We start from the raw sequence: 27,837 nt of genomic DNA, 5'->3' as shown, positions 1-27,837 counted from the left end.
ATTCAAAAATGTTATGTATTGTAAGGCAATTTTTGGATTTACTTGTGTAGTCACTTATTGATCAAGTGGTATCAGCAAATGCAAAGTCGCAGAACCCACCCCTGTTCCACCAATGTAGAAAGCCGGCTCACTATATAGTGCACTACAAATAAGTACACCATGTGGAGAGTCCAGTGGATCCCCAACCAGTACTGGTATTGCACAGGCACATGTAGATAGGACTAAAGCTATATGTTTGTGATAGTGTGGGCGAGCAGTCAAACTTATCGGAGGGTATTGCTAAGCATTTGTTGTACTCCGAGGCAATAACTGAAAGACACTCAAAGAACAACTTTGAGACTAAATTAGAACAATAGCAAATTTTTTTATACAGGTTTCAAACCCAAGAACTTTGTAATTAGATAAGTAGACTTTTAAGCACAAATAGTTTTCAGTTTCCAGGGTTTATGCCCCAGAGGGGCACTAGGCTTAACCTCGGGTGCCTTTGTGGGATCCTACACATGACTACGTCCCCAGGCCATGAGGAAACAGTAGTGCTCTCGCTGTATGCCAAGATAGCATTGGACAGCCTAGAGTGGCCAGACCTTTTTGTGGCCCTGGCCAGACTGGGATTTGGCCCCAAGTACTGCAAATGGATAGAGCTCCTGTACCAGACTCCCCTTGCGAGAGTGAGGGTGAACAGGGCACTTTCTCATCCATTTGCTCTACACAGGGGAACGAGACAGGGGTGCACCCTGCCACCCATAATTTCTGCACTGGCACTAGAGCAGGATCCTTTGGTGCAAGGGATAGTGGGAAAGGGGAGGAATGGGAAGAACATCTCCCTATATGCAGGCAATATCCTGCTGTATGCTACACAACCTGGTACCACGGTGGATAGGCTACTCCACATCTTTAAAACCTTTGGTAGCTACTCTGGATACCAGATTAACAGAGACAAGTCCTTGGTCTACCCTCTGAGGAGGGGCACTCTTACGCTGCCCACGCGGTGCACTGCCCCGGTGGAGGCAGTGGGGTTCAGTGTGAATAGATTAATAGTAGAGAACTTGCTTTCAAAGTTGCGGCACCTCCAGGCCGATGTCTCCCACTGGCGGGGACTCCTGGTGTCCCTGATGGGACATGCCGTGCTCTTCAATAGGATGGCTCTCCCACAACTACTATATAGTCTAAAAATTAAAAAAAAATAAAAACCCTCACAGGGTCCTGCCGGTGTTTCAAAACATTAATAGCGAGTTGAGGAAATTTATGGGATGGGGGTAGTTCAGGCATCTCAATGATTAAACTCCAGACCAGTGTGTTTGAAGGAGCACTGGAAGTCTCGGCCATACAAACCTACCCATTGGTGCAGCTGTGCACGATCAATGACTGGGTGTTCGCGGAAGGGGACCTGGCATTCCGTGCAGATAGAGAGGCAATGGGAGGCTGGGGATACCCATTGCTCCTTTATGGAAGAGGGAACCTGGACCAGATGCCTTTCCATACTCAGTGGTGAGGGCCTAGAGGGGGGCCAACAGATTTTTTGAGCTGGGAGGGTAATCTTACAAACAGAACCCCACTGTGGGACAGTAAACTCTACAAGAGGTCGGGAAACTCCACGGGTTCAGGAAATGGGAGCTGTTTGGGATAGAATACCTGGGGGGATGTCTGGAGGTGAGGGGTGATGCTGGCTTTCAAGGACCTGGAGAGGGAATACAAGATGGGACAGTCTGAATGTTAGATTCTTACAGCTTGGGCACGCATTGTGCAGAACACACTGGAAGGGAAACAGCTGCCAGAGCAGTCTACACTGCAGGATAGGGTGCAGTCAGAGCCCATGACAAATAAGGCCATCTCCCGGACATCCAGGAAGATCATGAACAACTCCCCGGATCCTAGGAAGTCATTGCAGGCAGCTTGGGAGGGTGAGCTGGGAACAATTGAAGATAAGGATTGGGCAGAGGCGGTAAAGAGCGGTAGCCATAAGGGCCCATTTTCGACTGATACAGCTAAGGGTCCGACAGAGCATACTATTCGAGATCACTGCTGCATAGACTGGGATGTAGTGACTCCAATCTGTGTGCACGGGGCTGTGGGGGAAGTGGGTTCCTTTTTTCATATCCTATGAGAGTGTTCAGTGATTCAGGTGTTCTGGGGAAAAGTGGTACAAACTGGGCTGCACATACTGCTGGAGGCTGGGTGGTGAACCTGGGCAGTACGGGGGACAGATGGCCGACGTACACGAAGATCTGGCTGGAACTGGCAGCCGGGGTTGCCAAAGAAAATACTGCAAGGGGGGGGAGGGGAAGCGAGTGGTCCCCAAGGGGGTATCAGACTGGAAGCAAAACTTGGACTGGTGCCAGCAAGCTGAACAAGTGGTCTACAAAAGCTGGGGCTGCATGAAGAAGCATAATCCAAACCCTGCTGGCCTAATTCATTTCCAAACAAGACAGGGGATTTTTAAAAGTAGGGTCCACTTAAGTTTGTCCACCTTAGGGTGGGACTGGCAGAAAGAGGAGAACTCCTAATCTGCCTAATTTTCCTAGCTCCCTGCCCTGGAATGTCCATCCTGTTTTGGACAAGGTGTTAGCACCTCTGCCCAGAGCAGGCCTTTGGTCTGGGCCTCCCAGAGTGTTGGCTTTTACCTCAGGGGGCCAGAACTCTGTCTTGGGTGGTTCAACTGGTTTTGACCAATCAGTGTACACACCAGTAGCTGGGTAGGTTTTTAGGGGGCACCTTTAAGGTGCTATCTGGGTGCAGCTATTGGTGAATCCAACATTGGCATCAGTGTGGGCTCACCAATATGGAGATGTCGGATACCAACCATCCCTATATTCAGAGAAGCCATCATGCGGCTGGGATACTCTTAGTGACCAGTGTACAGCATATTTATTAAAATGGCTTCCTTGTCCACTTACTATGACTGAGAGTCGACAAAGACATAGCAGGTGCATATCTGCTCATGCAGATATGCCCTCACGTGTAATATAATGCACCCTGCCTTTAGGGCTGGAAGGCCTGTTAGAGGTGCGATTACATATTTTAAATGCAGTGTTAAAAGGACATTGTACACAGGCTGAGTGCAATGTTGTGTTTTCACTTTTGTCTGCATAAAGACATGTAGCCTGCGAAGGCAGCTGGTCATGTGCTTTGTGAGGGAACCCTTATGGTGGCCCAATTTGTGCTGCAGGCCCCAGGTGCCCTCTTTAGTACCCCAGACACCATGGGTACCATTTACTAGGGTCTTATACAGGGTGCTTAAGGTTTTGCCAATCTGGAAATAACAACTGTAGTTTTGGGTAAAGATATGGCACTAGGGACCTGATTAGCAGGAACCCAGTGCACTTTGTCGCAATTACACCAGAATACAGGCAAAGTGTGTTGGAGTGACCATGTCAAAAGAGGCACTTTCCTACAAACACTGAGTCAGTCCACAGGTCATCAACGGGCTGAGAGTTGAATGGGGCCTCGTAGGGATCTAGTGGGGAAAAGGACTGACAAGAAATGTGTGAGGAACCCTCTGGTGACTGAATTGTAGGCGCTACCATTGTTTGTGGTAAGGCAGAGAGAGAAGGGGAGAGGAAGTGGTGGACAGAGTATAGGAGGTAGAGGATAGCTTTCCAATCCTGGTGTTTTTTGGTCTTGGTCGTTGGTTCAGACTCCAAGGCAAGAGCCTCCTCAGACCATCTTATGAGGGATAGTGGCTTAAGCCTTTGGTGGAGGCTGGGTGAGGGTCCCGCTGCTTTTTAGGTTGATGATGGTCTGCTTCGGTCTTGCATCGAGCTTCACCTGTAGATGTTGCTGGATCAGCTTCTCTTGGGTCCTCTGATGAAGTGGTGGGCAGGGTTATAGGCAACGGGTGTTTTAGTGCTTAAGATGGGTTTTGGCTGATTGGCATAGGGGTGGCGGGGGTATTAAGTGAAGACGAAGAGCTCTTCAGGGGTGTTTTAGATGCCAAACCAGATGTCTTCATCGTGCTGTCACCACGGGGAGCTGGGGCTTTGGCAGCTGTTTTGGCATCAACGGCAGACTCCAAGTTGGATCCGAAGGTTTATCGATGCGAACAGCGGCCTTCAGGAAGTGGTGGAGCAGAAGCTTGACACCCACAAGGGCAGTGGCTGCCCAGCATGAGATGTCGGGGAGGTGCTGAAGGGAGGGACAGGGTACTCACGGTCACCATCTATTGTGGTTGGACCTTAAAGACCTGTGGCTGTTCTGCCTCACACCCGAACACGAGTGCAGTGCTGAACTAGAGGGGCTGCTTGCCTGAGGGAGTTTCCTCTGTGGCGTTTGTCCCTCAAGAGGTCAGGGGGCAGTTTCCTTGCTGCTGCACCATGGGCCGTCAAGCAAATCATTGGTTGCTTTAGTCCCGCAAGCCTTTTGTAAAGCAAGGCGAGGCAGAAGGCTCCGACCGTGAGGAAGGTGCGAGGGGGCATTGAGTGGAACCCCACTGCCATGCCCAACAAAAAGGTTGTGACAACACAAGAAGGACTGCCAGCACACCAATGGGAATACAGACTGAAAGCACCTCTGACAACCACTTCAACCCTGAAAATCCCCTCCTCCCTCCCCCTCCCCTCCCCCCTCCCCCTCCCCCCTCCCCCTCCACCCCCCCCCCCCCACCCCACCCCCCCACGGCCCACCTCTGACATCAAACCCCCTGCCCCCTCACTATTCCCCAAACCAAACTCGCCCCATGGGCTCTGTATAAAGTACTGGTATCCAGCTCAACAGGTTTGGTCCAAAACACATTCTCCATAAGACTGTCAAATACACCAACATCCCATCCAGTTCTATATGTTGCATGCTATGCAAGGTCCATATGAGGTGGTGAATGCTCATGAAAGTGCTTTGTGTTAGAAAGAAGGCATGTTGGTCCTTATGTACCTGGGAATCGACCATACTCCGCATCTTAGTCACAAGGATCTTGGATAGTACCTTTTCAGAGACACTGATCATAGAAAAGGGCCTGTTTGACCTGAGGAAAACAAGGCTTCAGCATCTTAAGTATGCTCTCGCTCATAGCCCTAGGTAATCTTCCCAGCTCCCAAGCCTCATTGTATACCTCCAGTAACATCTTCGGGATCAATCCTAAATAGTTTTCTAGAGGAAGTTCTGGCCTGATCCATTCCTCAGTGACTGAAATGTTGACGAATACTGCAATTATGGCAATTCAGACAGTTATGACAGAAAATTGTATTTGCAAACTTGGCATTTTTAATCTGCACCTAGCTTCTTTCAATTAAAGGTCAAGTGTCCAGAGAATACAAAAACAAACCAAGATGCCAACAGCATAAGAAGGCTAATGAACTTTATGTTATGGCAAAAGGCTCATTCAGTTGGGACTGCACTATAAAATGGAGAGAACGCCAAAGCATTCAACAATTTACAAGATATGCACATAACCGGAAGATAACTTACAATGCCAAAGTGTTAACTGATCAGCATTTTTTATTAGTTAGCAATATTAAAAAATATATATATGCATACTTTTATCAAGTTTGAAATAAACAAAAAAAAAAAAAATCTTACTTCATCAAGTAATGAATTATCTGGTACATTGTCTATCAAGACTTTGGAATCTGTTGCTGGTTGGTTGATGACAACATTTGATACTTTTCGTCTCTTTTCTTCAGGTTCACCATCTGTGCTATCATTACTAAAACAATAAAAAAAAAAATATGTAACCGAAGGGACTAGTTACTTGAAGGCCCAGGTCTGCTGCACTGCAAGCAGAAAATATACTCACTGGAAAAAGTGTCATTAACACCAGGAAATGATTAATAAGAGCAAGCTAACAAAAAAGAGGGAGGAATAAAATTACTAACTGGCGACGGGTAGGTTGTTGACCATCTAAACATAATGTATGATAAATAATGAAAGTGCAACTTTTAAATATTTTTAACACGCACAAAACACACTAAGCACATCACAAAACTAGCAACTGCTGAACATAATAAAGGGGATTTAGATATTTGCAGCATTATTTATCTACCTTACATCGTTCATCTTTTCCAGGAGTAGACAAATACTAAGTGCTGTTACTGCAGAGGACCTATTCAGCTAATCAATTTCATGAGATGGAGCAAATCCAGATTACAGGACAGATTAATGAAAAGGAATTTCTAGGCATTGTGAATCTGAGAGAAAATTACACATTCTTATCCTCCAGAAAGAAGGACATGAAACATCAGAAGGTGGTGCTAGTGGGAGGAAGAGTTGTTTACCTGTAATACTAGTTCTCTTCCAGGGGAATCCTCAAAGTCCTATACAGTGAATAATCCCACCCACACGTGGGGACACAGAGCATTCCTCTTGAGCCCTGGAGGGCGGAATCTGGATGTGTAATCAAGGCATTTTTTTTGTTTGAGTCAGCGAACAGGTCTATATGGTAATACCCCACCCATTGCTGAAAAATGTCTTGCAAGACTTTGTCGTTTAAAATCAGATTGTGATTTGTGTTGAAATATCAGGGTTTGCTTGAATATTCTGAATCCCTGCCAAATGAATGGCTGTAATTGTTAAGTTCTTGGCTAGCTACAATTTCCAAATGGTTTGAGAGAGTGCGAGAATGGATCCCTCCCGGTTTGTTTGGGTAATTCATAGTTTTTTGTCCATTTGAACAAGAAGAGAGGCTTTGCTATTAGAGGGAAAGCATGATAAGTGTTCTCCTTGACCAACCAAATTCAGAGTCTGTAGGCAGCCAATGTGAGCCCCGCCCATCTATGAATAGAAGCATCTGTGAGCAGTGTCTCAGTTAATGGTTCCTGATGGAATGGTACCCCTAACAGCAAGTTCTTCCACTGAGACCACCATGGGAAGAGATTAGCATGAATCCTGAATTAGGGTCAGCTTGTCCTCCCAGCCATTGGAAACTTGACTCCATTGATCTTCTGGGCATTGCTTCACAGGCCTCATGCATAACCTTGTGTGAGGAACTATGAAGAGGCCATAAATCCCAGTAGAGAAGCAATCTGCCTCACAGTTGGATGGTGAATCAGTAGGAGACTGCAAAATTTCAGACTGACTGAGGATAGCCTCTACTCCTAAAGATACAAGTTTGCATAATGGGTCTCCAGTGTAGCACCCCGGTAGTGCAGTTTTTGCACTGGACAAGCTATAGAGTTTTTGAAATTGACATGGAGGCCTAGATAGTTTAGTGTCTCGACACAAATTTGAGAATTTCCTCACCATCACAGACAACCCTCTAGGTAAGGATAAACAAAGACTTTCCATTTCCTTAAATACACTTTGACTGACGCCATACATTTTCAGAATGATTGTGGAGGTGATTTTAGGCCAAACAGTAGTACTTTGTATTGACAGTGTTGGTATCTCACTTTGAAGCGGAGACACTTAAGATGTATTATGGAAATTGGCATGTGGAAATAGGCACCCTGAATGTGTCACACATGTCCAGTCTCCTTGATGTAATTGTGGATAGATTTGCTGGAACTTCTCTGCGTATGTATTTGTTGAGTACTCACAAATCCAAGATGGTTCTGAACTCTTGTTTTGGACCTTTCTTCTTTATACAGAAAGTATCAGGAATAAATTCCCAGTCCACATTGGTGACATGGAACCTCTTCCATGGCCTCTTTCTGCAACAGAATACGGACTTTGGATTGTAAGAGGTCTTGCCGATAACGTGATCTTTTTACTGGAGGAACTGAAGGAGGAGGGGACAAAGAAAGTTTCCTTTCTGAACAATATTCAAGACCCATTAGTCTTGTGATTGAATGCCACTCTTCCAGACAGTTAGCAATATGGTCCCCTCCATCTTCCTGGAGCAGGTTACAGCAGGGGGAAATTGAGGATTCATTGTTTGGCAAGGGGTTTGGTTGTGGGCGCAGGTTGCTGTTGTGATCCTGCTGCTGGTAATGCTGAATCCAATGAGGGTCCTGAACCCTTGGGAATGTTGCATTGTTTGTGTGTGTGTGTGTGTGTGTGTGTGTGTGTGTGTGTGGGAGGGGGGGGGGAGGTGGGGTGGGGGGGGGGAGGGGTGTAATTAAGGGGAACAAATTATAATAAAATAGCCTGTCATACAGCCTGTACCTTTTGCACCACTCTCTCTTGGCTAACATCCTTTATAGTGTTCATTTCAGTTTTAATCCTGTACATCTCTTCACCTGCATGTGTACCAAAAAGGTTGTTGCATAAAGGTAAATTCAGGATTCTCTGCTGTGTCTCTGGCTTCAGGCCTGTGAGAAGTAACCAGGAAGACTTCCTAGCGCAGATGCCATGAGAGTACCCATCCACCGCTAGATCTGAAGCATCCGCTGCTGTACTTCTGATCTAGTTGGATACCAGCCATCCTTTATTCAGGATCTCTTGAGAATCCGGTCTGTCTTCCCTAGGCAGTTTTTCCATGAACGTGCTGAGGGAGTCCCACAGATCTATCATACCTCCCTAGCATGGCAAAAGCACTAGCCATCTTCATATAGGATTCAGATGTCCCACACATCTTCTTGACCTATGCCTGGAAGTGGTCTCATGAGATCTCCTGGACTGATGTGGACCAGCTTCTAGAAGACGTCTTAGATCAATGCCTATGACGGTGAGGACCACCTGATCTGCATGGAGACCTGTGTGTGGCAGACATGTGCAGGCTTCTCACCAGAGGTACTGAAGGAGTGTCTGGTGAAAACCTAGTTAGGTGTTTTTAGGAGGTGTACATGACGTAACTCTTGAGTGGGAGTAAATTTGTGAATACTCAGAGTCTTAAGTGTGAGGTACTTCTCTTTTCTGCAAACTCTCCCACCAACATGGAGAGATATTCAAAGGCAAGTGGGAGTGAGGCCTACATGGATAGCGAGGCCTTGAGTCTGCATTTTATCAGTTGGCAGCAGTTGAACCTCTGTCAATGTCAATTTTGTCTTGTCCCTCGACGTCCGTGGTAAATGCAACAACTTTCTTCTGATGTTGTATAATCTTCTAAGCACCTCTCCGTCGATTCCTTAGACATTGATGAAGGTCGCTAGACAGTTAACGGCGACAAATCTGGTCATGCATGTTTCAAAGTCAACAAGCGTGAGTTGATTAAGTCTTCTAGGAGCAGATGTTGACAGCGAAGAGAGTCTTGACATCAGGTGCTCTTCGACATTAGATGAGACAACCCTACCTAAGACGGTGTCTTGGATGTCAAACCAGTTTTTCTGTTCTACCCCATACCTTTTGATATCAATCCGGGCGGTCTTGGTTGATGTATCACAAGATCTTCCTCAGTGGGGAATTTTTGGATGAGATGTGGGCTCTTCGTAGTTAAACTGACGCACCCCAAGGCCTTTTGTTGAACCAGTTGTGCCTCTCCTGGAGTCCATGAAGCCTGATCTCTCCATCCTTCAGAATGCACCTGGACAGCTTCTTACAATGAGGGCAGGAGTCAGGATGATGGGAATCTGGCAAACAATACTGGCTCAATGTGAGTCAGCCAGCTTCTTCCCACAGGATGGGCACTTCACAAAGAGTGAAGGCATTTTTTTTTTACAGACGAAATTACATTTTTGGTATAAAAAAAAAGAAAAAAAGCTGGTTTCTGTACTCTAGGTAATAAGGATGGATGTTGAAAGATATTGATTTGAAAAATGTTTGACAGCCGGACAAATGAACTGAACTAACTGCCGTCTGTGAGGTATGATGGGATACATGGGATGCTGTGGGGTGCTTAAAGGCATATTGCCAGTTTTCGGTTATTCTTTGAATGGCAGCCTATTGGCTAACAATCTCACCCCCCTCCCCCCCAAACAAAGGTGTGAAAGATTTCTATAGACATTTTTTTCCATTACATGAGTTTTGGTAATTTGATTAAAATGAAAGTTAAAGGCAGTCAGTCAGGCAATCTGGTCTCGAAAATGTCACTTACCCAGTGTACATCTGTTAGTGGCATGTTCCGCTGCAGAGTCGGAGAAGTCTTTTCGAGTCACGGGACCAGGCGACTCCTCGCCTTCGGCCCCATTGCGCATTGCCATCGACTCCATCTTAGACTGTTTTCCCGCATAGGGTGAGGTAGGAGTGGTAGAACGAGAATAGTAAAGATGTCCATCCAATGGAATAGATCTGTATGAACATGGTTTGTGCTAAAGGAATGTTTATTTACATATGTACAATTTCTAATTGCAACTTAAACGGCTACAGGTTCCCAGGGACGTGGGAGGGCGCATGTGAATCTGCAGCGGAAAATGCCACAAACCGATATACACTGGGTAAGCAACATTTTCCGTTTGATGGCATGTGTAGCTGCAGATACACATGCTGTGCATAGACTACAAAGCAGTAATCCTCCCAAAAGAGGTGGTCAGCCTGTAGGAGTTAAAGTTGTTTGAAATAATGTTCTTAGTACAGCCTGTCCTACTGTGGCTTATTGTGTTGCTAACACATCTACACAGTAGTGTTTGGTAAACGTATGAGGTGCAGACCAAGTGGCTGCCTTACAAATCTGTCAGTGGTATGTTACCTAGAAAGACCATTGTTGTCCCTTTCTTCCTAGTGGATTGTGCCTTTGGTGTAATGGTTATCTCTTATCTTTTAGGTAACAAGTTTGCATGCATTTAACTATCCATCTGGCTATACCTTGTTTGGATATAGGGTTACCAGCATGGGTTTTTTGGAAAGCGACGAACAATTGCTTAGTTTTACGAAATGGTTTTGTTCGGTCTGTATAATAGATTAGTGCTCTTTTTATGTCTAATGTATGCAGTGCTTGTCCTGCTACTGGGTCTGGCTGTGGGAAGAAGACTGGGAACTCCACAGTTTGGTTTAAATGAAACTGTGAGATGACTTTTGGCAGAAATTTTGGATTTGTGCGGAGAACCACTTTATCTTTGTGTACTTGTATAAAGGGTTCTTCGATAGTGAACGCCTGTATTTCGCTAACTCTTCGTAGTGAAGTGATGGCTACTAGAAATGCTACCTTCCAAGTTAAGAATTGGGTTTGGCAAGAATGCATGGGTTCAAAAGGTGGGCCCATGAGTCGTGGAAGTACAATATTAGGATTCCACGAGGGTACCGGTGGGGTTCTTGGAGGTATGATCCTTTTTAGTCCTTCCATAAAGGACTTATTAACCGGTATTCTAAATAGTGATTTTGTGTTTAATCTGCAAGTAAGCAGAGATTGCAGTGAGATGAATTTTGATGGAAGAAAAAGCGAGATTTGCTTTTTGTAGGTGTAGTAAATAACCCACAATGTCTTGTATGTAGGCATCTAACGGCGTGATTTGGTTTGCTTGGCAGTAGAAAACAAACCTTTTCCATTTATTAACATAGCAATGCCTTGTGGTAGGTTTTCTTGCCCGTTTAATGAATTCCATACACTCATTTGGAAGATTTAGATAGCCAAATTCTAAGACTTCTGGAGCTAGTTTGCTAGGTTGAGCGTTGCTGGGTTGGGGTGTCTGATCTGTTGTTTGTTTTAACAGATCTGGTCTGTTTGGGAGTTTGATGTGAGGTACTACTGAGAGGTCCAACAGTGTGGTGTACCACAGTTGGCGTGCCCACGTTGGTGCTATGAGTATTAGTTTGAGTTTGTTTTGACTCAGTTTGTTGACTAGGAAAGGAATGAGTGGAAGAGGGGGAAAAGCGTAAGCAAATATCCCTGACAAATTGATCCATAGAGCATTGCCCTTGGACTGAGGGTGTGGGTACCTGGATGCGAAGTTTTGGCATTTTGTGTTTTGTTGCGAACAGATCTATGTCTGGTGTCCCCCCCCCCAGTGGTGAAACTACTGTTGTAGTATCTGGGGATGTATTTCCCACTCGTGAGTTTGCTGTGATCTCGACTGAAGATTGTCGGCTTATTGATTGTGAATGCCTGGAATATATTGCGCTATTATGCGAATGTTGTTGTGAATTGCCCAATGCCAAATCTTTTGTTCTAGGAGGCATAGCGGTGATGAGTATGTTCCCCCTCGGTTTGTTTAGATAGTACATTGTTGTCATATTGTCTGTTTTGACAAGTGTGTTTGTGAACTAGAAGGAGGTTGAAATGCTTTTAGTGCTAGGAAGACCGCTAGCAGTTCTAAGTGATTTATGTGTAGTTGTCTCTGTTGACTGTCCCATTGCCCTTGTATATTGTGATTGTTGAGGTGTGCTCCCCACCCAATCATTGACTCATCTGTTGTGAGAAGGGTGTGAGGCACAGGGTCTTGAAAAGGTCGCCCTTTGTTTAAATTTACAGGGTTCCACCATTGAAGTGAATAGTGTGTTTGGTGGTCTAGCAACACTAGATTTTGGAGTTGACCCTGTGCCTGCGTCCATTGTTTTGCAAGGCACTGCTGTAAGGGCCGCGTGTGTAGCCGCGCGTTTGAGACAACTACGATGCATGATGCCATCATACCTAGGAGTTTCATGACAAATCTGACTGTGTAGTGCTGATTTGGTTGTATGTTTGATACCATGGTTTGGAATGATTGTACTCTTTGTGGGCTTGGAGTGGCAATCGCTCTGAGTGTTGCTCCCAAGTATTGTTGTAGTTGGGATGGTTGTAAGTGAGATTTTTGGTAATTTATAGAGAACCCTAGTCTGTGTAGGATATCGATTACATACGGTGTGTGATTTTGACACCGTTGTTGAGTTCTGGCTTTTATTAGCCAATCGTCGAGATATGGGAATACGTGCATGTGATGTCTCCTTATATGGGCTGCTACTACAGCGAGGCATTTTGTAAATACTCTGGGTGCTGTTATCCCGAAGGGCAGTACCTTGAATTGGTAAGGTTTCCCCTGTATGACAAACCTGAGGTATTTTCTGTGAGATGGATGGATGGGTATATGGAAATACGCAGCTTTTAGATCCAGTGTTGATATGTATTCTCCATGTTTTAGTAAGGGGACTACATTGTGTAGTGTGACCACGTGGAAGTGTTCTGATTTGATGGATAGGTTTAGAGTCCTGAGATCTAAAATTAGTCTTAGTGTTTTGTCCTTTTTGGGAATAAGGAAATATAGGGAATAAATCCTGTTCCTTTTTGTTGGCGAGGCACTAGTTCTCTGGCTTGTTTTGTTAATAGTGCTTGCACCTCTATTTGTAACATGTCTAGATGTTGCACCAACAGTTTGTGTGCTCTTGGGGGGGGGGAATATCTGGAGGGAAATGTGTGAATTCTATACAGTAACCATGTTGGATAATTGATAGGACCCATGTGTCTGTGGTTATGTCTGACCAATGTTTGTGGTAAAATGTTAGTCTTCCCCCCCCCCACTGGTGATGTGTGTTGGGGGAAGGTTGACAAGCAAGTCACTGTTTGTTATAGTGGCCTGCTTAGTGGGCAGAAACTTTCCCCTTGATCTTGGGAATTGTCCCCTGAAGGAGCGACGAACCATCCCCCCCCCCCCCCCCCCCCTCTCTCTCTCTCGCTCTTATATTGGGATTGATAGGTGGGTTTTACTTGAGAGGTGGATGCCTCTGAAGGCTGTTGTCTGAATCCTCACCTATATTGCGGTTTCCTGAATGTCCTTCTATATAGGGACGAGTAGAGCGCGCCCATGGCTTTGGCCGTGTCAGTGTCTTTCTTCATCTTTTCGATGGCTGTGTCTACTTGTGGCCCAAACAGATGTTGCTGGTTAAATGGCATGTTCAGTACTGCCTGCTGTATCTCAGGTTTGAACCCGGAGGACCTTAGTTAATCGCATCGTCTAATTGTGACTGCCATGTTCACTGTTCTTGCGGCAGTGTCAGCGGAATCCAAAGCCGAACTAATTTGATTTGTCGATATTGCTTGCCCTTCCTCTACCACCTGTTGAGCCCGTTTTTGATATTCTTTGGGGAGATACTGGATGATATCACTCATCTCGTCCCAGTGAGCTCGGTCATAACGTGTGAGGAGGGGTTGTGAATTTGCAATACGCCACTGGTTGGCAGCCTGTGACGCCACTCTTTCCCGCTGCGTCAAATTTCTGACTCTCCTTATCTGGAGGTGGTGCATCTCCCGAGGATTGAGTTGGCTCTTTTCCTTGCAGCACCAACCACTACAGAGTCCGGGGGCAGCTGTTGCGTGATGAACACTGGGTCCGACGGGGGTGGTTTGTACTTCTCCACCCACGGTGTGATGGCGTTCCCCTTCACCAGCTCTTGAGAAACTTGCTGAGCATGTTTAAGCATGCCTGGGAGAATAGACAGGCTCTGGTAGGAGGCATGCGTGGAGGCCAGGGTATTAAAGAGGAAGTCGTCCTCCAATGGCTCTGAATGCATGCTAACATTATGGAATGCAGCAGCCCTGGCCAAGACTTGGGTGTATGAGGTGCTATCCTCCAGTGGAGACGGTTTTGAAGGGTAGCTCTCAGGGCTATTGTCCGAGACAAGGGGATCGTAGAGGTCCCAGGGATCTACATCATCTTGGGACTGCACAGTGTGTGTGGGTGACTGCAGTGGGCGTGCAATAGGTGACCCTGTCTTTTGTGGCGAATGTGGGGGAGAAAGTTCTGGTGACAAATGACGAGTTGGCGATTTTTCCCTGGCTCCTTTAGCTCTTGGCTGGTCAGTCTCCGATTGTGCTTGGAAAGCCAGCTTTCTCTTGAATTTGAGAGGACGGGCAGTTTGGATCTTCCCAGTATCCTTATGGATCTGTATCTGTGCCTGCGTTTGGTCAAACTCTTCAATTTGAAGCTCCTCTTCAAATCTGTGCCTCTTTTAGCTGCTTAGAGAGCCCATGTTTCTCGGCGTACGAGGCCTTTTTCGGCTCCGAAGCCGGTTTTCTCGGCACCGAAATGCCCATGCTGATGGAAGGACTCGGCACCGAAAGGCTCTTTCGAGGCTTAGTCGACTTGACAAGTTGGTGTTGAGGTTTTTCGACGCCGGTTTCTCGAGTCCGAAGACTGCCATGATTTTGGCCTTTTTCAGTGCCGAAGGTGTTGCTTGGTTACAGCTTTGTTTTTTATGGGTCGAGCCATGGCCTTCAGGCCTTCTGTTTCTTCGGCTGACTGTGGGGTTGGGTAGGGGCAGGTGTACTCACTTGTTGGCCTGCTGTAGGCGGTCGGTCTCTGTCGGAGTCGTCCGAGTCCGATCCCTGGTTGGAGATAGCTAGCTCCTCCTTTTCGACGTCGAGGTGTTCCTAAGTTTTCAACGCCATCTGCATCCGCCTCGCCCTCAGATCCCTCAAGGTCTTCTTTGATCGAAAGGACTTGCAGGCCTCGCAAGTATTTTCTCTGTGTTCGAGTGACAGACACAGATTACAGACCTGATGCTGGTCTGTATAGGGATACTTAGCGTGGCAGTTCGGGCAGAAACGGAAGGGGGTCCGGTCCATTAGGCTTCAATGACTTCTGTGGTCGGGCCGACCAGGCCTCGGCTGGGCGCGGAAGCCCCAAAGGGACACCGAAACTGTCTCGTCGGTGTAAGATGTTTCCCGTTCGCAAACAATAATGACGCTTTGAGGACTTCGTCTTTTTCAGATTCGAATAACGGAGCGAAGAGAAACACGTCTGAACCAGATGGCGGAAAGAAAACAATCTAAGATGGAGTTGATGCCCATGCGTAATGGAACCGAGAGGGAGGAGTCACTCGGTCCTGTGACTCGAAAAGACTTCTAAGAAAAACAACTTGTAAAACTCCGAGCCCAACACTAGATGGGAGGAACAGTGCACAGCATGTGTATCTGCAGCTACATATGCCAAACATACATATATATATATATATATATATATATTTAAAGAAGTGCTCCGGAGTCCAAGCGTAGTTGGATTTATTCAGTGATTGTCTATTAATAAGGATCCTCAGGAAAAGAACCTGGTAACGACGCAGCTCACCCCAGGAGGATGCTGTGCAGTAACTGTTTAAATGAATCAGCAGTCACAGAAAAAGGTAAAATGAGCAGCAGCGCTCGTCACAAGGAGCAAGCATGTGTTCTGTGAAATTAAGGCTCTCTCAATGACACGTCTGCAGAGGAAACCAGATTGGCAGACGTCCAGAATATGATGAACCACAGGAGTGCTGAGTTCACCAGAAAACTTTAAAAAAAAAAAATAATTTTTAACTGCAATGTTTGAGGAAACCATTAATATGTAAACTAGTGCCCCATATATTTCATTGAAGCACACTATGCAGATTTTAAAGAATTGGTAACAATGGGTCAAAAAACAACTGTGCTGTCAAAATATAAACAGTGGCCATGACCAAATGTATACGCTAAATAAGTAGCCATATGAGGACAAAAACCAGAGGCATCTGATGATGGGTTCAATCATTCAATCAAGTAGGATTTGTAAAGCGCGGTTAAGCACACAACAGGGCATCCAGGTGCTTGCAGGTCCCGGAAAAAGAAATGAAAACAAAGGAAAAGCAAGGATCAGGCACACAAAACAAATGGGGGAAAGCAAGGAGAAAATAGTGAAAACAAGGAGAAAAAACAAATTCAAAGAGTTGCACTAAAAAAAAAACAGAGGAAAAAGCAACGAGAAAGCAGTGAGAATGAGGGAAAAGCAGGGAGAAGGCACTCAAAAAAAGCAGAGGAAAAGGGAGGGCCGGGCCTGGGACCTGCTGCTCCAAGTTCAACCAATAACTGAAAAGAAAAAGAAAAAAAAAAAAGAAGAAGGGGGGAGACTAAGGGATGAGTGTAGCTGAAAAAAAGTGGCAGGAAAGAACCATGCAGTATTTTAATTAAAAGATCATTAGACTAGGCTAGTAATGAGATAGTGCTTTACAATTCGTCACATTTAAAAATAATTAATAAAAAGCAGCATTAGGCAACAGCTTAGTTGTAAAAGGAGTGGTGGATGTTTTCTGAAACCTATTTAACAAGAGTTCCTCTAGCATACATAGTTACCTTTGAACAGAAACTGAACCACATCAGAGAATAATTTCTAAATTGAATAAAAAAAAATTTGAATACTGTGCGTCACTTTCAGGATGAGCCCCCCTGTCTCCCCACCCCCTCCTCTCCCCTCCAGTTAGATAGCCGGGTCACTGTAGTGAGGGTGGGACCCCAGATTTGTCATTTGCAAGTCTCCTCAGCAAGACACTTCTGAAACCTGGACACCAGAACCGTTGCAGTTCTTCGCTGGAACCCAGAAGCAAGACTAACTAGCAGGAGGGCTCCTACTGCTACTTTTTTTCCAAGTTCTGCAAAGACTTCTGCAACCCCCTGGTTGTGCAGCCTCTAAGACACTGGGACTCTGCCTGCACTTAGGAAAGCAAGACTGAATCTCCCTTGTAGTGCAGGGGTCCCTAGGAGCATCTGGCTGGCTAGGCCTGGTAGGAGACGACCCTGACCCTCTTTGATAGGTGGGTCACTGCAGAGCATGACCAATTCACTTTTAGAGTTATTCAAAGGCTCCCTCCTGGGTGGGTCCTTAGAGTAGTCAAGCAAGACTCTAGAAGACATCTTCTGGCCATGGAACTGCTGCTGGTCTTCGCCTGGAACCGAAGAAGTCTGCTTCTGGTGGGAAGGTTCCCACTGCAACATTGTTTCCTAGGATCCTGAAAGAATTCTACAATATCCAAGACTGCATCCTCCAGGGTGAGGATAACCGTTACTTTAGTCTGGGTAACAGACAGGAGAGGCTAGCAAAGGAAACTGTAATTGAGCTGGTCCACATGCGATCAGAGGGTTGCAGGTGAAAAGGAAACTAACCCTGCAAATATAGCACTGATCTCAACTTGGGTACAGCCTTGCCACTGCTCAAAACTGAAATCAGACTTGGACAAAGTGACATATATGAGACACATAAGAATCATTCCCAATTCATCCACCATACGTTGCCTCGCTATAGACCAGTTAAAGATGAAGCATCATAAATCAACCATTCCATGAGTAGTGGATGTTCAGTTCTAGACTCAGGAGCCCAGCATCAAGTGTTCTTGTTTGCAGGTTGAGCAGCAAAAAATTCTAAATCTCTCTCCACCACCTGATGAAAGTCCAACACACCATTAATTTATAAATCTTTCATTAGACATTCACACTACCCATGACCCCTTCATTTCAGCAAGCATATACCCCATTTTAGTCTCCTATTGTCCCCTGAAAAAAAGCACTCAAACATACACTTGTAAGCACCATGATGTGATCCATTTATTTTTAAGATGAGAGAAAATATTGGATTAAAATCCTGACATTGAGGATAAATTGCTGCTGCTGTTTCTTATTCATACATTTAACAATGAGCGAATGAGAGACTGAAGTGTCTTTAAATCTAAATCCAATCAGCAACCTACTACTGCAAAATGATGCAATGAACCACTTGATTTTGTAACTGAAGTTAACTTTAGTATTGAAAATTGAAGCACACTTTATAACAATATTTTCTGTAGTAAGAGCCACTTCTGTTGAATTAGAATTATTCTGAGCTACTAATATTAGTGTTGACAGTAAACAAAGTTAGAGTAGTGGCCACCATGTACATGCTGTGATCATCTCTGTGCATCAGGAGTGGTTGTCAGCAGTAATGTAAAACACTTTGTCAATTTGAAATGCCTTTGCATGTGTAATAAAACTCAGCATTGCCCCTGAAATCAAGGTAATAATATCAGTAAAAAATCTCCCGAACACTACGTTTTTCACATCAGCATCTGAACACTGGCGTGCGAGTTCTGAAAGTACATGTTGTATAGAATACAGTCATAATTCTTGTCTACATATATTAATTCAGTGAAGCAAAAGCTAGCAGGATAGCTACCAGTAGCTTGCAAGCAACCCATTGGAGACGCCTGCTTTAAAATGACCGGATTTGGCAATGATGTACAAACAAAACAAACAGAAAGTATATTAACCAGATGTAGAAGCAGGTTTTGTACCAGGAGTTCAAGAGTCTTAATTGACTGAATACTGAAAAGTCTGCAATACAGACTTGGAAAACAGTATCTACCACTTCTAACTTGATAATCGGTGCAACAAGCAAATGGCCTCATAGGAATCATTCGGCACACTGATTAAAATGGGTGTGAAATAGACTTGTTTCTTTGTGGTGATACACATTTGATAGTTCCTAAAAAGAAACTGGGCAAGGGAAAGTATAACGAGAAGAATATCAGAAACGATCAATAGACCTTTCTGTACAATAATATACAAAGTGTTTCCAAAGGCAGGCGTATACCGTTTTACTGGAGGGACGCCTGGCTGCCAAAATAATTTGACGTACTTTGGAAGGAAAGTCAAAAGCCATGAACTGCTGCTGCTCAATCTCCATGCATGAAGGTGCAGAGTTGACAGGTTTGGGTGGAAAACCCTCCCTGCTGCTGCGACAGAAGATCCTCTTGAAGGGGCAGCCTAATCAGAGGAATGATGCTCATTTTGTGAAGCTTGGGATACCAGACTCTCCATGCCCAATACAGAGCCACTAGGATGACTTGGGCCTGGTCGTTTTTGATCTTCTTGAGACATGTGGGCATGAGCGGTACGGGCGGAAAAGCGTACAGGAGACCTGAACTCCACTCGCAACGAAAAGCATCACCAAGCGCGATTGCCGCTTTGGAAACTCCAACACACCATATGCTGACATTGTGCGTTCTCTGCAGAGGTGAATAGCTCTAACCAAGGCTCTCCCCACTGCTGAAAGTTCTTGTGCCACCTCCAGATGGAGGTGCCATTCGTGCTCCGCTAGGCATCGAAGGCTAAGTTTGTCCAACCTGGTGTTCAGAGAACCTGCCAGGTGTTGAACCGTCAGGGTTATGCCCTGCTGTTCCAGCCATGTCCAGAGACGCAGAGCCTCTTGACAAAGTCCACGACCCCACACCGCCCTGCTTTTTGCAGTACTACATTGCAGTGGTGTTGTCGGTGACACCTGCACTATCTTCCCTTTCACAACAGGAAGAAATGCTTCTGCTGGAGATAAGAGGCCTCTGATCTCTGCCTCTCCCAGACAGCCGCCCCATCCCAGAAGCAACGCATCTGTCACTACTGTAAGATCTGGCTGGGGACGGGAGAGGAGTCTGTCTCTGACCGAATCGCAGTTCACTAACCACCACTGAAGGTCTTTTGCAGTTACCTCCAAGATCTGAACTGTCTCTGTAAGATTTCTTTGATGTTGTGCCCACTAGAACTTCAGGTCCCGAGTGAAGATCCCTCATATGCCATGCGGCATTTTTGACTAACAGGATGGAGGAAGCCATGAGTCCCAGCAACCTCAGAGTCTGTCTCACCGAAATCCGGGATAGAGGCCGAAACATTGGTATCAGAACCTGAATATCCTGGATTCGCTGCTCGGGAGGTTAAACCTGAAATTGCAGTGTGTCCAGAACAGCTCTGATGAAAGGGAGCATCTGAGAGGGAATCAGGTGTGACTTCGGCATGTGTATAGTGAAGCCCAGCGAATGCAGGAGGTCCGCTGTATTCTGAAGGTGGGTGACAAGAGACTGGGACGTAGGAGCCTTCAGCAGCCAGTCGTCAAGGTAGAGTAAGACTGAAATCACTAACCTGCGCAGATGAGTTGCCACCACTGCCATCACCTTGGTGAACACCCAAGGGGCACTGATGAGACCGAAAGGGAGCACGGTAAACAGAGTGCTCGTGGCCCACCTTGAACCACAAGTGACTCCTGTGGGCGGGCAGGATGAGGATGTTAAAATACACATCCTGCAAGTCCAACGCTACCATCCAATCTTCTTGGTCGGAAGACGAGACATGAGCAAGAGTGAGCATCTTAAATTTCTCCTTTCTGAGGAAGAGCTTGACGTCCCTTAAATCCAAGATAGGGCGAAGACCCTTGTTCTTCTTTGGAATTAGAAAGTAGAGGGAATAACAACCACTGCCAACTTCTGACATTGGGATCCTTTCGATGGCTCCCTTGGCCAAGAAACCAGTAACTTCCTCACGGAGCAAGATTGAATGATCCTCCTCCATCAGCCGTTCTTTCAATGGAGGAATAGAGGGAGGGAAAGACTGGAAGGGGAGGGAAAAGCCTTTCTGTATGATCTGCAAGACCCATTTGTCCAATGTTATGGACCGCCAGTGAGGGAGATGAAATAGAATCCTCCCTTGGTTTTGTAGAACCATACTAGGAGGGCTTGGGGATTGCGGAAGAGGGGGTGGGGGGGAACTGGGTGGTGGCTGACCTCTGGCTAGACCATCTGGGTCTGAAGGTGGCATGACCTCATCCTTGCACTGGATGCTGTGAAGCTGGAGAACAGTGGATGACCTGTGGTTGGCGTGGTACCATGCCCCTCCGAAGCCTCGAAAGGGATGATAGGCAGACAGCTGGCGCTGAGAGGCCCAAGGATCTGGCCATGGCTCAAGAGTCCTTGGACTGCTCAAGCGCCAAGTCTGCCTTCTCTCCAAAAAGGTGTGAGCCATCAAAGGGCATGCCATCAGACTTTCCTGGACATCCCCTAAAAAGCCAGTGGTATGCAGCAAGGCATGGCCAAGGGCCACTGTTGATGAAATCGCCTGCCCAGCACGTCGGTCATGTCCAAACACCACCAAATGGTAAACCTGGCCGCATCTCTCCAATCCTTGACAGCTTAAGTGAGTGTCCTGTACGCCGTCCAGGACCTGGGGCAGCACCTGTGGCACCGTATCCCATAAAGTATGGGAAAATCAGCCCAATAGGCATGAAGTGTTTACGGACCTCAATGCCAGGCTAGAGGAAAAAAACTTCTTCCCAAGTTGAGCCAGCCTCTTGGATTTCCTATCCAGGGGAGCGGAAGGGAAGGCACTACAGGAAGTGGAGGCTTGGACCACCAAGCTCTCCGGAGTGGGGTGTTCGGTGAGGAAACTAGGGTCTGTTGGAGCTGGGCGATGGCAGCGGCCAATTGTCCTATTTACAGGAGCCCCTGTGCTGGGTTTGGACCACGTCCCCAGTAGGACATCAGTAAGGGCTTCATTAAAGGGTAACATCAGCTCCAATGTAGCAACTCCCGGCTGAAGCACCTCTGTCAGGATGTAAGTCCTGACCAGCACTGTAGGCAACTCCAAGACCTCAGCCACTCTACACACCAACATGGCGTATGATGCTCCCTCCTCCGTAGCTACAGAAGGAGGCGAGATCATACCAGTATCTGGATAAGTATCCAGTCCGCCGCTTCCCTTACTTCCTCATACCAGTCCTGCTCCTCGAATCCATATTCTAAAGTGACAACAGACCCATCCCATTCCTCACCTGTGCCTGGTCGATCAAAATAAGCTTCAGGCACTGATCTGGGCCAAGTTGGCACCCTCGAAGTCTGAATCGGCATTGTGCCATGTCGTTCCGGCTCTGGATCATCTGGAATGAGGGTGGGGCTCCCTCCAGTGGCCGCCTTGGGGGGGGGGGGGGGGGGGGGGGGGGGGGGACATTGACATCAGACCCAGCACCGGAGGAGGCCAACTGTGTGGAACTGGCACTTGTCCAGATCAGATATTGGATCCTGGGGTCCTCAAATGCGCCAAAGCGTCGAACATGGAGTCGCCCTGACTGAAGTCGACTGCTGGGCTGCCATGAGCATTAGAGACCGCTCTCACAAAGCATTCGGGGGCATGGCCCCACAGTCAGAGCACGACTGAGTCATGGTCCCTGTCGAGGCACCAGAGACATAGCTGGTGGGGGTCCATCACCGACATGGTTCTAGATTCGAAGCGGACACCAGAGAATTCAAAGGTAAGGAATCTGCCACTAGAAGTCTATCAGGTTATAGTTTTAATCTCCAAGCCTCAGACACTAGAGAGCTGCAGCAATCAAAGCAATCCCTCATTTGGTGGTTGACTTATCTATAAAATCATTTTCACCCTACCAACATGGCAAATCATTTCATATGGGGTGAGGAGAGGGAGGGGCACAATGTGCAAACCTTCCCTGTACAATGGAGAACACACAGCAAAAAGCTTGACTACGTTTCTTGGCAACTCAATGTGGTTAAGAGATGTATTAAGCACAACATCCACCAAAACTTGTTATCTAAACATTAAACAGATCCTCACCCAAAAAATAAATAAGACGGTAAGACAAAGGGAGCTGAAACTAAAAAGACATTGCTGCATTGGAAGGTAAAAAAAATTGTGAAACCTTATTGAGTAAAAGGCTGCAGGGCATTCCAATCATAGCAGCCACAACAGTAAGCTTGTCAAAGAGGTTTGTGATCAAATTTAGGGACGACTAACTGATTTTCCTTTAGAAACTCCAGTTGGCGGGTTGTGTGCTACCAATGAAATCTCTACAGTAACAGCAAAATATGATATAAAGGTCGCCTTGTGTACCAGGCACATTGATCTGAAGAGAATCTGCTGTTTCAGCACGAAACAATGCTGAGTAAGAAGGGCAGAAGAAACAGTCTCGGGGACGAAGCACTAGAGCAATCCTGGTAGCATAGTTCTGGACTAACCACAGCCTGCAGCTATGATAAACAGGTAGTTTAAGATGTACTGAAGTGCAGTAGTGCATCTGGGATGACACAAAAGTAATTAGTATCTGCAACTTCTAAGATTTGCAAAAGATAACACTTTTCAAAAAGCAAAGATAAAAAGAAAACGAACAAAAAAAGGGGCAAGGGACCTAGCTCAGACCACAGCAGGAACTTCCAGAAATATGTGATGGGGCAAAGGATTTCAATGTTGAAAATACATTGAGTAGAGCTCAATAGGTATATATAGCCTGTGATACTACAGAGGAATAATAATAAATACATTTTTAAAAAATACAACTGGATAGGTGTTTTGGATACTTAACTGAAATTCTATCGTTCAAACTAGAAGTGAAAAAGAAAATATTCAGGTGGAGGACAGTGTCACAGGAAAAACAAATGCCACACAAGTGGCGTTTTACCTCTTCTCATTTGTGTCCACTGCATCTCTGGACTTCTGCTTAGCAATGAGCTTAGCCATGCGTTTAGCTTTATTCTTCTGTCTGCTGCTCATTCCATGTCGAAACTCTGCATCTATAAATTCTGCTGCCTGAATAATCTGAATTAAAAAAACACCAATCAACAGTTTTGCCTATTCAAAACTTTCATGCTTATCCTCAGATTCAGAAACCTAAAACAATAAGTAAGATGCAATGACATACAGCTTACACATTAAGGCTAAACATGTAAGTCAGGAGCGGAGGCAGTGTGAACTCGAGTTACAATGGCAGAAGCACAAATTAAGCAAAACCCACTGTATGATTTCTTGCTGTCAAACAGCCTGAGGTTTTACCTACAGGTTGTTTGTTTACAAATGAAGTCGGAGGGTAATCCAAGTCTTCATCATTAAACAGGTCTTCTGTGTTCATGCCAATGGCAGCGCCCATGTCAAGGCCCAGCTTTTTCTGCAGTAACTTCCTTTGTCGAGCAATTCGTTCTTTTGGATCAATTTCATCTATGAAAAAAAACACAGGATTTATTTTTGTTTTACTCTGAAGGAGCATATTCTCAATACAGACATGCTTATTTAGGGGGTTAAACCAGGATTTCCACATAGAGGACGATTCATTAACGAAGTGTTTTTCAAAATTAAGTGTGGTCCTTAGGTAAAGTACCAAAGCAAACACCTAGCAGACCTTTATAGAATAAAAAACGGCTGCAAACTAACCTCAGGATAACATTTTGGCCGCGCACGGGCATGCACAAGTACCCAGAGAGCAAAATATTCTAAACACATCATGTGTGTGAAACTTTATTGGTTTTGTATAACTTACATCACAGTAGGTGCATTACAGTTCAATGAAAAATAAAGCAATTTCCATAAGTAGATTCCATGCAAATGATCTTGAAGGAGGACGCTCTTAACAATTCAACCTGCCTCTTAAAAGTTGGAGTAGATCGACAGAGTAAACACCAGCAGAAAATAAAGGGTTTCTAACATGGCTAAGAGACAAAGGAAAAGGACTGAGGCTTTACAGCTCTAGCCGGAAATGGCAGATAAAAAACATTTAGTAGTAGGTATAGCTGCAGGTACAGTAGTACATTACAGGGCAGATAGTGAACAATCAAAAAACTGTTGTCAGCTATCGGAGGTTTTTCACTTACATCAGGGAGCCGACAGTACCTCTTCTCCATACAGAAGCCTTTAGCAACTAGCAAAAGGTGATCTTCCACAAGCTGGAAGAACTAGGAGATTTTAGCCAAAATTGAGCGATTTTTGTTTGATTCAAATCAATCTTAAGTTTGAACACTGCGGATGTTGAGCTTGGGCTTGAAAAATAGTGACATACTGGAGTACTACCGTTATGTTTTCTTTTAGAGATTCCCCTTCTTAAATTACATGTGTTAAGCATTTAGAAATGACAACTATAGAATGAACCCGTATCATGCCATTACTTATTGCAACATGATAAATCAAGTTTGCTTGAATATATTCATTATTTTGACTGAATGGAGTTCTTGGTTCTAGTTATTTTAGAATTGTGAACAAAGTTTCACAGAAGTTGATATTTTCACTTCTCATTTATTATCAATCAGCACGGTTTCAAAGAATGTAAAAAAAGTTAGTGAGTCAAGGTACTTTGCTCTGCTAATTGCAGAAAGGCTAAATACGTTATATGAACTAAGGACAAGTGTGATGAGCTAGAGAGGAACTTTGCTACAGAGGCCAAACAGATCTGCATCACCTTCCTTTCCTGAAGACTACCATGAGGCACAATTAGACTTCGCGTGGAAGGATTATCAGCCAGTCTGCCAATGGGGACGAGAATAGATGCTGCTATTTTACTGAACCCTGGCCCTCTTGTTCAGATGAGGTATGAGGGCGTGAACCCTCCTTGAAACTCACATTAGGCGATTTGTTTGATGCCAAGATCAGTGTAGTTAAGCAAACTTATGAGTGGAAATACAACAGTGATGTAAAGAAAACTAATATTTTACCATGATTTGCTAGCTACTATTTATACTGTATGCACTAAAATAGGCTTTAGATTTTAGAAATAAATCTTTTAAAAAAATTATCCATTCTCTCCTCCCCCCCCCCCCCCCCCCCCCCCCCAAGTGTTCTTGCAATTGCCTTGCCACAATGAAAGAGAGTGGGGGATCCTACTAATTATACTCGCAAGGTATCTCATAGGGTTGTTACCTGAAACAAATCTCGCTCAAATATTGTTTAGCTGGCTGCGGCCCAGTGATCTAGAAAATCTACTTCCTGTCGTGTTCTTTAATACTGATGCAGAAAATATATCAGGCGAATGAATACATGTGAAGCGAAACTGAACACAAATTCAGTCATACGAAGAACATCTAGGTGAAAAGTAATCAACCGCTGTAAGCTTTTTTCAAAAGTCTTAATTGTTTATGTTCCACTATCCAGCTCCATTATCAATTTTTTAAAGGCTTTTCAAAATAATAAATAAAAAGTAATAAAATAAAAAAGGAACTTAACGGATTTCAAATCACTTACTAATAGAGAGCTTTCTCTAACAGATACACGTCCTTTAAAAACAAGTTGACGCCAAGCTTAAAGCAGAATAAATGCAGTTAATGCAAAAACAAGGTTCCACAACAGAAATTTAACAGCCTACTTGCTTGAAACACAGACACAACACTACCTGAAAAATAATGGTTAGGGATACAAACAAACGAAGGGTTAGAGGAAACAGCATCTTTTTTTAAAATACAACGTAAACACCCTGAACTATTTGTGGTGTTCAAACTCCTGATAAGTTCTATCACTACCAGATAAGGTGTCGGTTTAGAGAGAGCATTGGATTCAGTTTTGGCAGAGGCAGCTTTTACTTCTCAGAGGCCTTTTACTGGTATCATATCGATAACATTGGTTAGATGCCTAAACCTGCTTAACCCAGACTTTAAATGTAATTTTTTTTTTAAAGAGCAAACCTTAAAGGAAAACTCTTGGTTTGTGTGCATGGTCTTCAGAGGCTATCTGGAATAGTGAGAATGAGTTACAGGATATTGGCCTCATTTAAGATATCAAACACCTGAGCCACTTGCCGCTCTGATCATTCATTCGCTTTGCACAGTATTTGATTGGTTTTAGAGGCTGATTAACAGCAAATCTATGGCTCTACAACAGTATTTTGCCACTTCTGAGCGACAGGAGAGTTTGGACTTCATGCTACCTAAAAGTCAGTGTGCTTTCTCAGAGGGAGAAACCTTTAGTTAAGACAGCTTGGTTATAAAATATGCTAAGAGTACAATTATGAAGTTCAACAAGTGTTTTGAGGTAATCTGGTTGCAGACTCAACCCTCTTAAATCATTTTTAATTTGATTATGCACCTGCCTAATCATCAATCCCTTCTACTGTCAGGCACAGGTATTGCTGCTTAGTTAACTCACAGTGCCACCATTTTCCCCTTGTTTGCTGGCTTTTGGCTAGCAACGTGTGCTCAGTGACTAAAGCAGTCCAAGCCAAATCCTTAGATTAATCAATAGTGACTGACTTCACCTGTGGCTCCAGCGAGTAAATAAAACTGTAAACCAATGGACAAGAGACACTTCTTTTGGATAAAATTGCACACGAGCCTGCATCAAGGTGGTAGAGCTCTATCTAAACTCCTGGGGGGGGGGGGGAATTGAGGTCCTCATTCTAGGGTTTGAAAGATTCAGCCACAGAAGGGGCCCTTGCCGATAGCAGTGCACAGAGTTCTTTTAAAGTATGAAAATGAGTTACTTACCTGCAACTACAGTTCTCCAGTATTGGTATTTCATAGATTCATATGCTTGAATCAGTCCCCTTTGAAGTGGGAGTCCCAAGGCACCATAATAAAATTAAGTGTCATTATCATAGGCTATACTGGCAATGAATAGTAACTTTAATGGTCTATGTCCTTTTTATAATTAAAAAAAAAGGGAAAAAAAAAAAACAATTAAGCAAAAGTACCCTGTAGAAAACTCCCAAGAGAGGCTGAAGCCCTCAGATCTTGAAGCACAAGTGTGAAAAAAAAACAAAAAAAACATTGCTACCAATACAAGGGAAGTCTTTCAGGGGAGGAGGGTGGGTCACAAGTGAATCTATGAAAAATACTAATACTGGAGAACTGTGGTCAGGCCTTGAAAAATGATAAAAATGTTACTAGTCCTGCAGGTTGCGTAACTTGAAT

The 27,837-nt window shown here is 44.9% G+C and overlaps 1 protein-coding gene across 2 annotated transcripts in view; it reads right to left on the bottom strand.

Moving 5' to 3' along the window:
* BTAF1 (B-TFIID TATA-box binding protein associated factor 1) overlaps window positions 1-27,837 on the bottom strand; it is a 927,996-nt gene that overhangs the window by 800,740 nt on the left and 99,419 nt on the right. Inside the window, exons 5-7 of one of the 2 annotated variants that reach the window (XM_069239796.1) lie at window positions 24,009-24,166; window positions 23,634-23,770; window positions 5,509-5,635 (exon numbers count right to left, since the gene is read on the bottom strand). In XM_069239796.1, the coding sequence (XP_069095897.1) occupies window positions 5,509-5,635; window positions 23,634-23,770; window positions 24,009-24,166 (422 nt within the window). Of the gene's footprint in view, window positions 1-5,508; window positions 5,636-23,633; window positions 23,771-23,966; window positions 24,167-27,837 lie in introns of both variants that reach the window. The other variant, XM_069239795.1, reaches the window with a different exon arrangement.

Source organism: Pleurodeles waltl, chromosome 6, assembly GCF_031143425.1.
Source record: "Pleurodeles waltl isolate 20211129_DDA chromosome 6, aPleWal1.hap1.20221129, whole genome shotgun sequence".
Lineage (NCBI taxonomy): Eukaryota > Metazoa > Chordata > Amphibia > Caudata > Salamandridae > Pleurodeles > Pleurodeles waltl.
This window is presented reverse-complemented; position numbering and strand designations above follow the sequence as displayed.